The 14,169-nt window shown below is 37.7% G+C and overlaps 1 protein-coding gene across 1 annotated transcript; it reads left to right on the top strand.

The window, feature by feature from the left end:
- Positions 1 to 11,279: 11,279 nt before the first annotated feature.
- On the top strand, positions 11,280 to 13,076 carry LOC111489924. The gene is made up of 2 exons (XM_023138328.1): positions 11,280 to 12,278; positions 12,975 to 13,076. The coding sequence occupies exons 1-2, from the start codon at positions 11,280 to 11,282 to the stop codon at positions 13,074 to 13,076; spliced, it is 1,101 nt and encodes a 366-aa protein (XP_022994096.1).
- Positions 13,077 to 14,169: the final 1,093 nt, after the last annotated feature.

Genomic DNA, 14,169 nt, shown 5'->3' with positions numbered 1-14,169 from the left:
AAATGTATCTATAAGAGAAAACGAGACCAAACCGATAAGGTACAGACCTTTAAAGCTCGACTAGAAGCAAAGGGTTATACCCAAAGAGAGGGGGCGGATTATGAAGAAACCTTCTCTCCTGTTGCTATGCTTAAATCGATTATAATACTCTTGTCTATTGCCACATTTTATGATTATGAAATTTGGCAAATGGATGTTAAGACAACCTTTCTAAATGGCAATCTTGAAGAGAGTATCTATATGGCTCAACTAGAGGGGTTCATTGAACAGGATCACAAGCAAAGGGTTTGCAAGCTTAAAAAATCCATTTATGGGTTGAAGCAAGCATCTCGATCCTGGAATATAAAGTTTGATACTGCGATCAAATCTTATGGTTTTAAACAGAATGTTGACGAGCCTTGTGTTTATAAAAGGATAGTCAACTCTACAGTAGCTTTCCTAGTGTTGTATGTTGAGGATATCTTACTCATTGGAAATGATGTGGGATTTCTGACTGACATTAAGCATTGGCTAGTGACACAATTCCAAATGAAAGATTTGGGAGAGGCTCAATTTGTTCTTGGAATCTAAATTGTTCGGAATCATAAGAACAAAACCCTAGCATTGTCTCAAGCATCGTACATCGATAAAATGTTGATTCGATATAAGATGCAGGACTCCAAGAAAGAATTATTATCTTTCACGCATGGAGTTCATTTGTCGAAGGAACAAAGTCCTAAGACACCTCAAGAAGTTGAGGATATGAGACACATTCCCTATGCATCAACGGTCGGTAGTCTGATGTATGCCATGTTATGTACCCGACCCGACATATGCTATGTTGTGGGAATTGTCAGCAGATATTAGTCCAATCCGAGACGTGCTCATTGGACTGCCGTTAAGAATATTCTCAAGTATCTTAGGAGAACGAGAGACTATATGCTAATGTACGGTGCTAAGAATTTGATTCTTATAGGGTACACTGACTCAGATTTTCAGACCGATGTAGATTCGAGGAAATCGACATGAGGGCCTGTCTTCACTCTGAACGGAGGAGCAATAATATGGAGAAGCATAAAGCAAGGTTGCATTGCTGATTCCACCATGGAGGCTGAGTATGTTGCTGCTTGTGAAGTAGCGAAAGAATCTGTATGACATAGGAAGTTCTTAACTAATTTGGAAGTCGTTCCAAATATGCATCTTCCCGTCACTCTTTATTGTGATAACAGTGGAGCAGTTGCAAATTCAAAAGAACCAAGAAGCCATAAGTGAGGAAAACATATTGAGCGCAAATATCATCTCATAAGGGAGATTGTGCAATGAGGAGATGTGATCGTCACACAGATAGCTTCAGAGCACAACATTGCTGATCCATTTACAAAGCCTCTCACGCCTAAAGTGTTTGAAGGGCACCTAGTGAATCTAGGACTACGAGTTATGTAATCTAGGGAAAGTGGGAGAAAAGACATGAGTATGTGATGCCCTAGTTTCTTGTATTTATGTCTTTCTCTCTACTCAACGTTATAAAACCCCACTAGAGTTTTAGTCAAAGTGGGAGTTTTTTGGGTTTAATGTTCTAAAACTCATAGAAAAGATTCTATTTTCAATAAAGTTATTATTGTTGTTTATTCAGTAAAGATTGTTATTGAATAAAGTGAACTTTACGATCATTAATCTAAATCCAATAAACTAAGAACACTCTGGCTATAGTATGATTACTTGAACTATATGTAGAGACATAAGAGTGGATTAAGTTCAAGTATATAGTCAAAATGATTTATAGTATAAGGATAAGGCTGAGTACTTTATTCTGGGGACACTATGGATGCGACCCACTATTGTATACGATATAAACAACGTGATTACTAAATTGTACATGTGGAGACATGTGAGTGGGGGCATCCTATGCAATAAGATCGGACCATGAAGAAAATCACTCTCACTTTATAATGTCGTTTACTATTGAGTGGTTTTCTTTTCATTCGATGACCTAGGTAACTCGATCTTAATCCTTAGCTAACCATGAACTCCTATTTATTCGGAATTAACCTTACATTTTCATGGGTGAGAGTGGCTCAAGTTCGCCGACTCAATAGACCTCCCATTTCAGGGGTAAGACTGGGTAAATGGCTAGAGACGTGGGGTGCAAGATGAAATTCACTCGTACCCACTTTTAGGGATAGAAAAGAGGTAGTTCCCTTAAGTATTGACTCCAAGTCTTGAACAAGGGGCCCCACCCTCTCATTGGCCTAAGAGGGATTCGGTTTACTAGTTGGATCACAAACCAATTGTTCATTAGAGGATCAGTGAGACATAAGGAACAAGAAGTAACTTCAGGGGTAAAACGGTAAATTGATCCAGCTCTAGTTACGAACAACCTGTGAAGGATCGACTTACTAATCATGGTTATATCAAATGGACAGAAATATATCTATAGTGAGGGAAGTTCAACTATTAGGCTATAGTGGAATGTCCTAGTAGTTAACGAATGTTGGTTAACAAGGTTAATGAGTTTAACCGGTTAATCTTGGATCGTTGGAGCCCATGATCAATATTGGTCCATTAGGTCCCTCTACTAGCTCATATTGGACTAAACCATAGAACAGTGTGACGAGTGAGTTCAAAGTGTTCGAATTCAAATTAGGGAGAATGCGCTACATATATACGATATATTTAACTGCATTTTTGTTTACGAATTAAACAAAAAGAGAGAATCTGAGATATTTAAATAAGATTTAAATATCTTAATCAAATATGTGTCGGAATTAATTGGGATTGACATTTGAATTAATATTAAATATTAATTAAATAGTTTAATTAATCATTTAATATTAAAATTAATAATTCAAATGGATTGTTGAATCGAAATGAAGAAAGTCAAAATGTTGACTTCATTTAATGGAAAAATCCATGTTAGTGGAATTTTGCTGTGTCAAAATTTGGTTTAACCAAACTTGCATGCTTGCCAAATAAACCCCACAAATTTGAGTGGAATTTTGAGTGTAAAAAATTGGTTAACTCAAGCATGCATGCTTGCCACATAATCCTAAACATTTGAGTGAAATTTTGAGTGTCAAAATTTGGTGATCACAAATTTGCATGAACATGCAAACATGACTCTATAAATAGAGTGATCATAAAACGTGGAAGGTTGGCTTTTGGTGAAAAACCTTGAGAAAAACCTCTCACAAACACTCTCTTCATATATACAAAATCCCTCCCAAGTTTAGTCACTCACCGAATTCCACAATCTCGTTCTAAGTCCGGAGGATAGTGGAGAAGACACTAGTGGTGGTTTGAAACCGGTTCGTGAGGAAAAAGAAATTTGAACTACAAAAGGTTAGTATTCAAACTCATTAAGTTTTAATACTTATGAACATGCTAGTTATTTACTATAATTGATGTTCTAAAAGTGCCTAAGATCCAAATTGCTTTCGCATGTGTTATATTAACACCATCAGTCTTTAGTATGATATAAAGCATGTAATGGGAAACCAATTATATATGTTTAAGCATAGAATGAGTTGAGATGACACATGTTGAATGTGATTATGTATGTTTATTGAAATGTGTATGCACTATCTTATGAATTGTATTTATGACTAGGCATCCATGTTTAGATCACTATGTTATGTCTCTGGTTCATATATTGTGATGTTAGTAGTTATACGAAAATGGTTAGAGGTTCACCAACTAACCCCTAACCATAAACCTAACTCGATTGTCAAGGGTCTAAATAACTATAAAACTGATCTATTTTATTGTTGATGGTACTCTGTGGGGACTTCTAGAAAATTTTCCAGTTGATTTCCTATTAGTGAACTTGTCACGAGTGGCAGGGGTCTGCAATGGTACATTAGAGTTGGTCAATCTTGTGACTCTTGATTTATTGTTCATGCATGTGAGTTAGTGGTTATATGGGGACGATTAGGGGTTTGCCAACTAAACCCTAAATGTAAACCTGACTCAATTGTCAGGGGTCTAAATAGCTATAGAACTGACCTATTTATTTGTTTATGGTACTTTGTGGAGACTTCTAGAAAGTTGGTCAGTTAATGTCCTGTTAGTGAGCTTGTCATGAGTGATAGAGATTCACAGTGGTACATAAGAGTTGGCGATTCCTAGAATGCATGAACCTTACGAGTTTGATACCGAGGTTGCGCCTTGTGGACTTAGAGATATGATGATGGAAGAGATTAACAGAAATGACAAACCAGGAGACCTAGAGAACTTAAGAATATTCTAAGGGCTGGAGGTCTAGATAGGACCAAAAACCGAGAGAAAGTAGAATGAGTAAACCTAGGGTGTAGACTAGGAAGAGTCTATACGGGGAAACAAATCCCAAAAAGAGAATAAGATACCGAACGTATGAAGAAGATCAATAAGACTTAAAAACGAAATATGAACTACCAGCAAGGTGCTTATTGAGTATATTTTATATGCTCATCCCTGTTACTCTTATTGAGGCACACGTAGGTTGTTGGCTACAGGGAGTCCCATCACACTTGAGTCTGGAGTTCTTTGTACTTAACTTTAAATCATGTATTTCATGTATTTTAAATAGTTTGATCATGGAGTGGTGTATTTTAATGTCTTTTTTTTTCTTTATAAAAATAAAATTTTCATTAGTATTTTAATCCAATTTTAAAATGTATGCATATGTTTAGATGTTTTAAAATTTACACATTTTTTCTTATTTCTACGTTGTTAGTGAGTAACGATCTGTGGCTCGAGTCCCTCGAAAAGTGGATTATTACAGATTTGTAACAGCTCAAGCCCACTGTTAATATATATTGTCTGCTTTGGCCCATTACGTATTCGTTCCCCTCTCCAACCGATGTGGGATCTCACAATCCACCCCCTAAGGACCAGCGTTGTCGCTGGCACACCACCTGATGTTTAATTCTGATACCATTTGTAATAGCCCAAACCTACCGCTAGCAGATATTTTCCGTTTTGACCTGTTATGTATTGTCGTTGTAAATGTTTGCTGAATTCACCACACCTAAATGGTGGTGAGAGTTCTCTTATATATAATCATTTACAGAATACAGAAATCTGGTAAATTACAAATAATATGAAAATAACAACAAGAGAAAAGAATAATAAATGAATACAATATATTTGCCTTTAATAAAAGAGCAAATATGGTAAGTCATAATGTAAGAAGAGTAGAAAGAAGTCCAGGTGAGCCCAAAATACCAAGATTTGCTGGATGAAGAGTCTTGAATATGCCAGCTTTGGCTCGTGTGAACATAGGATAAGTGCCCAAAGAAGAGGAATCAACAGTAGATTCAATAGAGGTCGAATTAGAAGTCGAGGGTGGCAAAGTGGAACCTGCAAGAGAAGTATCAACCTACAAGAGAAGTATCAACCTGCATAGACTCATCCACATGGTCAAAACAAATATCACATGGGGATGAACTGGATCGAAGAATGTGCAATGATGAAGTGGTAGGGGGGATGGATCAATATGATAAAGATGTGGTTCTAAGAAATTTGAAATAGGAATAGAGGAAAGACAGCGGAAAGTGAGTTTCATCAAATTGAGCATGACGGATGATATATAGCTTAATGGTGGCAGGATCAAGACAGCGGAACCCTTTATGAGCAGGACTATAACCCAAAAAATACAAGGAATGCTGCGGGAAGAAAGCTTGTTAGACATATAATCACGCAAATAAGGATAAACACGACAACCAAAGGGATGAAATTGTCATAATGAGGAGTGTAGCCATAAAAGAGTTCAAAGGGAGACTTACCTCCAAGAAGTGGAGTAGGCAACCGGTTGATAATATAAGCTGCAGTGCTAAAGACATCAACCCAAAAATGAGGAGAAAGATGAGAGTGAAAGAGAAGGGTCAAGCCAGTCTCAGTCACATGACGATGTTTTCTCTCAGCACGACCATTTTGAGCAGGTGTATATGGACAAGAGAGTTGATGGTGGATGCCAAAATTACGTAAATGAGTTTTGAAACAAGTACTAGTAAATTCGGTACCTCCATCGCTTTGAAATACCTTGATACGAGAAGAATATTGATTTTCCACAAATTTTTGAAATGGAAGAAAAATATCAAATAAATCAGATTTAAATTTTAAAGGGTAAAGTTAAGTGAATTGAGAATAATCATCAATAAAAATAACATCATAAAAAAAAACCCGAATTTGATTTGACCGGAGAAGGACCCCAAAGATCACAATGCACAAGATCTAATGCGTGAGACGACCTACGTTCATTGCGGGAATAAGGCAATCGATGACTTTTCGCAATCTGACAAGTATTACATAATGATGGAGAAGGCAATAAAGACGTAAGAGAAAGATGACCTTTTCTATTTAAAAAAGAAATAACAGAATGATTCACATGACCCAGGCGAGCATGCCATAAATCAAATGAAGCACGTAAAGAATTGTTTCTAAGGACTGAAGTAAAAGTAGAGTTGCCGCACACCAGCACATATAGCTTTCCATCTCTTTTACCGGTTGCCACCACCCTTCCTATTCGACGATTCTGGACAGTAATAAGATTATTAGTAAATGTAACGGAGAGAGGAAAATCAGACGTTAATTTACTTATGGAAAGAAGATTTTTGGTGAGATTAGAGACAACCAAGACATCTAATGAGTGAATATTTGGAACAAGAGAAAGACTACCGGTGTGGGTAATGGGTAGGGATGCATAGTTTCCTACGATCACAGAGTTCTTACTCGTGTAATTTTTAGACTGATCCAAAATAGAAGGGTCGGCAGTCATATGGGCTGAAGCCCCAGTGTCTAGAAACCAATCAGCAGCATCGAGTCCAGCAATAGAACATGACGTGTTAAAGGCTTCAGCAAGGTGAGCATGAGAAAATCAAGTCGAACATACCGTTGGATGCAGCGATCAACATAATGGCCCTCTTTGCGGCATATATGGTAGTGAGGTGGTCGACGACCCTAACCTGAGTGGGTTCGTCCTCGATTAGAAGAGTTGTTTTTATGGGAATAAGAACGACCTCGTTGGTTGCTAAAGGAAGCAGGGTGGCTTCCATGGGTGCGACCACAATTAGTGGTTGTGAATGCTGTAGGAGTGGAGTCAGAGGACTCAAGGGAGCGCTGGAACAACTCAAAACTTTCAGCTTTAGGGACTAAATCTGCAAAACAGGGGATAGGGGTGAGAGCCATCTGATCAGCAGAAAAAGTTAAAAAATTCGGTGCCAAGTCCACGAAGGAACCAGTGCACTTTATCAATGTTCTCGACGAGTCTGCCAATGGCATGAAGTTAGTCACAAATTGTTATGAAGGCACGAGCATACTCAGCAACACGTTTGGTGCCATGTTTCATCAGCTGCAAGTCATCCTTGAGTCTCAGTTCATGAGCTTTTGAATGATGGCTGAACGTAGTTTCCAACGCAAGCCAAACATCACGTGCAGTAGAGAGACCAACGACAACAGTCATGGCTTCCTCGGTGAGAGAGGAGAGCAAGAGACAGAGAAGTCGTTGATCGGTTGCTCTCCATGCCAAATATTTGGGGTTGAGTGTTGAGGAGGTTTCCGGTTCAAAGCGAGGTGGTAGAACCATAGTTCCATCAACATAGCCCAACATGTCTTGACTCTAAAGAAGAGGGAGGAGTTGACTTTTCCAAAGAAGATAATTGGAGGAAGAAAGTTTGATGGTGATCATATGGATTAGAGTATTGAAAGAAACAAGATGATAAGAGGATTCGGAAGTCATTGAGAAGAAAGAATCAGGGTTGTTAAATCGAAAGGGCTCTAATACCATGTAAATGTTTGCTGAATTCACCACACCTAAATGGTGGTGAGAATTCTCTTATTTATAATCATTTACAAAATACGAAATATGGTAAATTACCAATAATATGGAAATAACAACAAAAGGAAAGAATAATAAATGAATACAATATATTTTCCTTTAATAAAAGAGCAAATATGGTAAGTCGTAATGTAAGGCAAATATCTAGATATTTGTCTTATAATAAACGGTCAACTATCCTTAACAGTCGTCAGCCTCACAGTTTAAAAACGCGTATGCTAAGGAGAGCTTTCCACATCTTTATAAGGAATGCTTTGTTCCCCTCTCCAACCGATGTGAGATCTCACACCAAGGGATGGTAAGATTTTAGGTTGTTGAACTAACCACGCCATCACCTTCTTCTTCTAAAAGGAAGGAAACGCATGTGAACCGTTGCACCATCGTCTAAAAATCCATCTCCCTAGCTCCGTTTTGAGTTTTTCTCTCTTTGGTTTCTTCATGAGACTTATAGATGGTGCTTCAAGGAAGAGCTAAGGATTGATTTCATACCTTCTCACAAATTGTAGCCTAAGTTATAACTTCCAAAATTTGTCGGAGAAACTTATCCTCACTAGAATTCATACCCAGAAACTCTTTATTGGCAGCCTATTCTAGAGCTTTTCAAGACTTTATTTCTCAGAGAAATTTATTCTTTATATTTTTCTCTAGCGAAAGAATTTATTTTGGAACGATGCCTTTAAGCGTGTGGTCTTAATTTTAGAATTTGATCCTCGACTTGCAACTTACCGAAAAATGCATAAATTGGAGTTCTTGGGCAACTCAATTCTTACGTTCTTAGGCCATGACTCCTTCATGAAACTTATCCATCTTAGTCCCCTAAAGCTTAATATCATAGGTTTGGGACGAGATGGACTGTTTGAAAATTATTCCAAAAATATTTTCTTTAATTGAGCACCCTCTTGGACTTGTTAACCTTGGTGGTCTTCTATGAAAATGTTCATTGGAGGTGCAAAAACTGAATGTGATAGGTTTCTCTTGACGTATTTGCCTATAGGCTCGGATTGAATTTCAAGCTTCAACCTTCTTCCTTTGGCCGACTGAATTGGATTATGTTTGGGGCACTTTCAACACTTGATTCCTTCCCCGATCTTGTGGGTAATCTTGTTTAGGAGGTATATGAGCAAGTTTGAGGGGAAATAGTGGGCTATATCTCTTGAATTTAGAAGAAATCTACGGAAAAAAAAAATCAAAAAACTAAACGTTGATATCTTGTGTTGGAGGCTCGACCTTGCTTAATTTTTGTTCCAAATGAAAGCCTCTACTTCAGATTTTACAGAGAGAACTTAAACTAACATTCAAACTTCGGGGAACACCATGAATTTTAGGTTGAGTTTTCTAGATTTTTCATTGAAAATATATTCTCTAATTAGTTTGCCATCACATTTTGAAATCTGGCTATTGGATAGGATGAGTTGTGCCTCCCCTAGAACATACTCGGCAGAAAACCAAGATACAATGAACAAGATTCTCATGGTCGCGGATATGATTTTCTAATATGTGGCATTTTTGTAATTTCTCTTAAGTTCAAGAGTATTTTGGTAATTTTCCACTTTTAAATATTTTATTATTATTTTTTTAGAAAAAAATAGAATTTTTTTTTTTTAAAAAAATATTTCTTACACCTTGGTAGTCATTTTTTCCTTTTTTTTAACATCTAGAAATCCTTCTCCATCAGGAATTAAAATCTTAAGAATTAAAAAAATGATACTTTTACCCTTTAGGCTTATTTTTTCCTCACGAATCGAAGAAGCCATCTAAGTCGAGTTGTAACCATCAAGTTGACTATAAGCCATTCGGAGATAAGCGACGAGAATCAAGTTGAGGCACGAGCAGTAGTTTAGGGGTTGGCTCGGCACATGCACTGCAATTGGAAGAGGCATGTCTATGTATAGAGTCAATGCGCAGGTTGCAGGGGACAAGTCGCCCAAGTTCTGAGCTGAAACTGAAGTGGTATGTCTAGGTCTAAAGTCAATGAGTAGGTTGCAGGGGGCAGGCCACCTTACGTTCTGAGCTAAAACTGTGGACTGGGTTGGACCGTACATTGTGTATGAATCGAAATTGCGAATGGGCCTAACAATTGCGGCAGGGATCTTGGGCTGTGAATTTGGTTGGGCCACGAACGCCTCCCATTATTCCAAAAGACTTCCACAAACCCCCGACAACAGTTTCTCGGGTTCGATCCCCGGCAACAGTGGTTGGTTTTTTTGATTTTATTTTGGTAGTTTTAACGGAATTCGAAACTGGACAGCGGTGAACCTGTCATGCCGATAGTTTGGGTTCGATCCCCAACAATGGTAGTTTGAGCTGGATTTCTTTTCCTAAAAAGTGGTGGATGAAATCTCGCGCGTTAACAAATAGTACATTTTCAGAGGTCGTTGTAGAGGTACAGTGGTGAGTATTTCCGCTTGTCACTCAATTTATTATGTTCTAGAGGTCGTTGTAGTACAAGGGGGAGTATTTCTGCTTGTCACTCGAGTGACCTGAGTTTGATCCCCAACAATAACAAGTTTAATTTTGTTCTGACAATTTTAATCCGATTACTTTTTCTAACGACGGTTGATAAAAAATCTGGTGCGTTAACAAATGTTATACTTTTCGAAAGTCGTCGTTGTATAGTGGTGAGTGTTCCCACCTGTCACGCGGGTGACCCGAGTCTGATCCCCCGCAACGATGATTTTAATTTTCTTTTGGATAGTTTTAATTGAATTCGAAATTCGGCAGTGGTGAACCGGATGGTTTGGGTTTGTTCCCCAACGACAAAGTTCAGAATTGGATTCCTTTTCCTCTCGGGTGTGTGTTAACAAATAATATATTTTTCAGAGGTCGGTGTAATATAGTAGTGAGTATTCCCGCTTGTCACTCGAGGGACCTGAGCTTAAATCCCAACAACAATGAGTTTAATTTTCTTTTGACAATTTTCACCGGATTTGAAATTGGATTACTTGTTCTGAAGACGATTGATAAAATCTAGAGCGTTAACAAATAATTCCTTTTTGATGAGTCATTGTAGTATAGTGGTGAGTATCACGCAGGCGACCTGGGTTCGATCCCTAGTAACGACAGTTTGTTTTTTTTAATTTTATTTTGGTAGTTTTAAGAGAATTGTAATTTTATTTTAGTAGTTTTAAGGGAATTTGAAACTGGAAAAAGTGGTTTATCTTTGTAATTTTAAATTGTTGTAATTTTATTTTGGTAGTTTTAAGGGAATTGGAAACTTGAAAAAAGTGGGTTATGGAATCTGTGTGTTAACCAATAATACATTTTCAATGGTAGTAGTTTTACAAGTAGTTTTCTATTTGGTTTCAAATAGCTAGGAGTTTATTTGTTTTTTTTTATTTTGAAAACACTGAACAAACAAATGCCACGTGATTTAGGATTTGTTTTTTTATTTTGAAAACACTTTACAAAATTTGCAAGTGATTCAGGAAGCTTTGCTACTTCATGTGTTTCTAAATTGGATGGAGACTACGAGTATTGGAGTTCTGTCATGAAAAATCTCTTGCGTTCCAATGAATATTGGAGTGCTATTCAATCTGGTTTCGAGGAACCAAAAGAAAACGAACCACTAAGCGCAGTCGAGCAAAAAGAAATCGATGAAGCAAGGCTCAAAAATCTCAAAGCAAAGAATTATCTCTTTCAATCCATTGATAAGAGTTTTTTGAAAACTATCATTCAAAAGGATACTGTCAAGCAATTGTGGGATTCAATCAAACACAAATATCAAGAAAATGCTAGAGTGAAGCGAGCCCAGCTACAACGACTTTGTAGAACATTCGAAACTTTAGAGATGAAAGCAGGAGAAGGTGTTTCTGAGTATTTTACAAGAGTTATGTCTACTGCTAATGACATGAGGAATTGCGGAGAAGATATGCCGGATGTCAAAATTGTTGAGAAAATACTTCGAAGTCTCACCGATAAATTCAACTTTGTAGTATGCTCAATTGAAGAATCTAAGGACATTGATCAATTAACAGTCGATGAATTACAAGCATCTTTGCTTGTACATGAACAAAAGGTGATTGATAAGAGTAAAGAGCAGGTTCTGCCGGTGGAGAATATACAAAGATATGGACAAGGAAGAGGCAGAGGGACATTTCAGAGAGGAAGAGTTTACTCTAGAGGATGGGGAAGAGGTAGATCTTTTGTGAACCGGTCGGCCATCAACTATTTTCAATGTGGAAAGCAAGGAGGAAGAATGTTATTGATGGCGTACACAAAGAAAGGTAAAGTTGAAAGAGAAGGCATTTGGTTTCTCGATTCCGGGTGCTCAAATCATATGACAGGGGACAAAACATGGTTCGTTGAGCTTTACAAAAGTTTCAAACACACTGTTAGGTTGGGAAATAGCTCAAAATTGGCAGTTGAAGGAAGAGACAGTGTCAGATTCGAAGTTGAAGGTATCACACAAATCGTGACAAATGCCTACTATGTCCTCAATCTCACTAACAATTTGCTAAGCATAGGGCAGCTACAGGAGAAGCGCTTGGTGATCTTAATCAAAGAAAGAACCTATAGAATCTATCTTTTACAAAGGGGTCTGATAATGAACACATAAATGACGGTGAATCGCAAGTTCTCAGTTCATGCATAGATGAAGCCATTGGTTGACAAATGTTGAAAATAGAAGATGAAGACTTTGAGACTATGTGGCACAAGAGGTATGGGCATTTGAATAGTAAATCTATTCAAATCATGCAACAAAAACAAATGGTGGAAGGATTACCCAAATTAAAGGAAGTTGTCAAAGTTTGCACAATTTGCAATGTTGGGAAGCAACGGCAAAAATTTCCAAAGAAAAGCAAATGGAAAGCGTCAAACCAACTGAAATTGATTCATGGAGATCTTTGTGAACCCATCACTCCACCTCTCAAAGTGGTAAAAGGTATTTGCTAGTACTTGTAGATGATTTTTCTCACAAGACATAAATTTATTTTCTTGCATATAAATTAGAAGCTTTTGAAACATTCAAAAATCTTGTTGAAATTGAAGCAAAAACAGCCATACGTGGACTCAGAACTGACCGGAGAGAAGAATTTACGTCAAATGAATTCAACAAGTTCTGCTAAGATAACGGGATCAAGCGACAACTAATAACTACTTACACTCTCCGGAAAAACGGAGTTGCAGAAAAAAGGAACTGGACAATCATGAACATGGTACGGTGTCTTTTATCTGAGAAAAGATGCCGAAGAAGTTGTGGGCGGAATTAGCAAGATGGGCAGCTCATGTTCTGAATCACAGTTACACAAAGGCAATCAAGGACATGGTTCCTGAGGAGAAGTAGTCGGGCATAAAACCAAATGTGGAATACTTCAGAGTATTTGGTTCAATTGCACATGTCCATATTCCCGAACAGAAGAGAACCAAAGTTGACGATTAAAGTCTCAAATGCGTCTTACTTGGAGTTAGTGATGAATCTAAGGCCTATCGCCTATATGACCCAACAACAAAGAAGATAATTGTGAGCAGGGATGCCATATTTAAAGAAGGTGCAAAATGGGACTGGAATTCAAGTACAAAAAATGTAGAGCAGGATGCGTTGGCTTGGGAGATGATGATAAAATTGTTGTAGAAGAATTGGAAGGAGGAGAGACTGATGGAGAAGGAGATTCAAATGAAGAAGCAAATGGCAAGTTAGAAGAAATCCAATAGATGGATGAATCTTCCCCAGAGTTACCACAACAAACAAGACAAAGAAGAGAGCCAGTTTGGATGCGCGATTATGAAACAAGTGAACACCTATTTGAAGAAGAAGAAGTCGATGAGGGGTTTGCTTTTCACATCTCCAATGATGATCCTGTGAACTTTGAAGAAGCAGTAAAGGAAAAGAAGTGGCAGGAGGCTATGAAGCTTGAACTTCAAGCTATTGAAAGAAATCAGACATGGGAGCTTGTGACATTGCCAGATCAAGCAAAGAAAATCAGTGTCAAATGGGTCTTTAAGACGAAACTGAATGAAGAAGACAAAGTAGACAAATGTAAAGAGATAATCGTCGCTAAGGGATACTCGCAGAAGGATGGAGTAGATTATAATGAAGTTTATGCACCAGTAGCTCAATGGGATACAATCAAAATTCTAGTGGCAGTTGCAGCTTAACGTGCACGGTGCATCTATCAACTTGACGTCAAAAATGCTTTTCTATACGGTAAATTAAATGAGGAGGTATATGTTGATCAGCCTGAAAGTTTTGTAAAAAAGGGAGAAGAGAACAAGGTTTATCAACTGAGGAAAGCTCTCTACGGCTTGAAACAAGCACCGAGGGCTTGGTTCAGCAAAATCGAGAGCTATTTTATTAAGGAAGAATTTGAGAAAAGTAATTATGATCACACCTTGTTCTTGAAGAGAAATGGAAGAAAATTGTTGTTGGTGTGCAAATG

This window comes from Cucurbita maxima, unplaced genomic scaffold (assembly GCF_002738345.1).
Source record: "Cucurbita maxima cultivar Rimu unplaced genomic scaffold, Cmax_1.0 Cma_Scf00015, whole genome shotgun sequence".
Taxonomy (NCBI): Eukaryota; Viridiplantae; Streptophyta; class Magnoliopsida; order Cucurbitales; family Cucurbitaceae; genus Cucurbita; species Cucurbita maxima.
The sequence above is the reverse complement of the archived record's forward strand: the minus strand, read 5'-3'. Positions and strand labels throughout refer to the sequence as shown.

Excerpts from the sequence above, each read along its gene's own strand:
- LOC111489924 (XM_023138328.1), top strand. The coding sequence starts at position 11,280 with ATGAAAAATCTCTTGCGTTCCAATGAATATTGGAGTGCTATTCAATCT. Across the intron at positions 12,279-12,974 it reads AGCTACAGGAGAAGCGCTTG|ATGCCGAAGAAGTTGTGGGC; the intron begins GTGATCTTAATC and ends ATCTGAGAAAAG.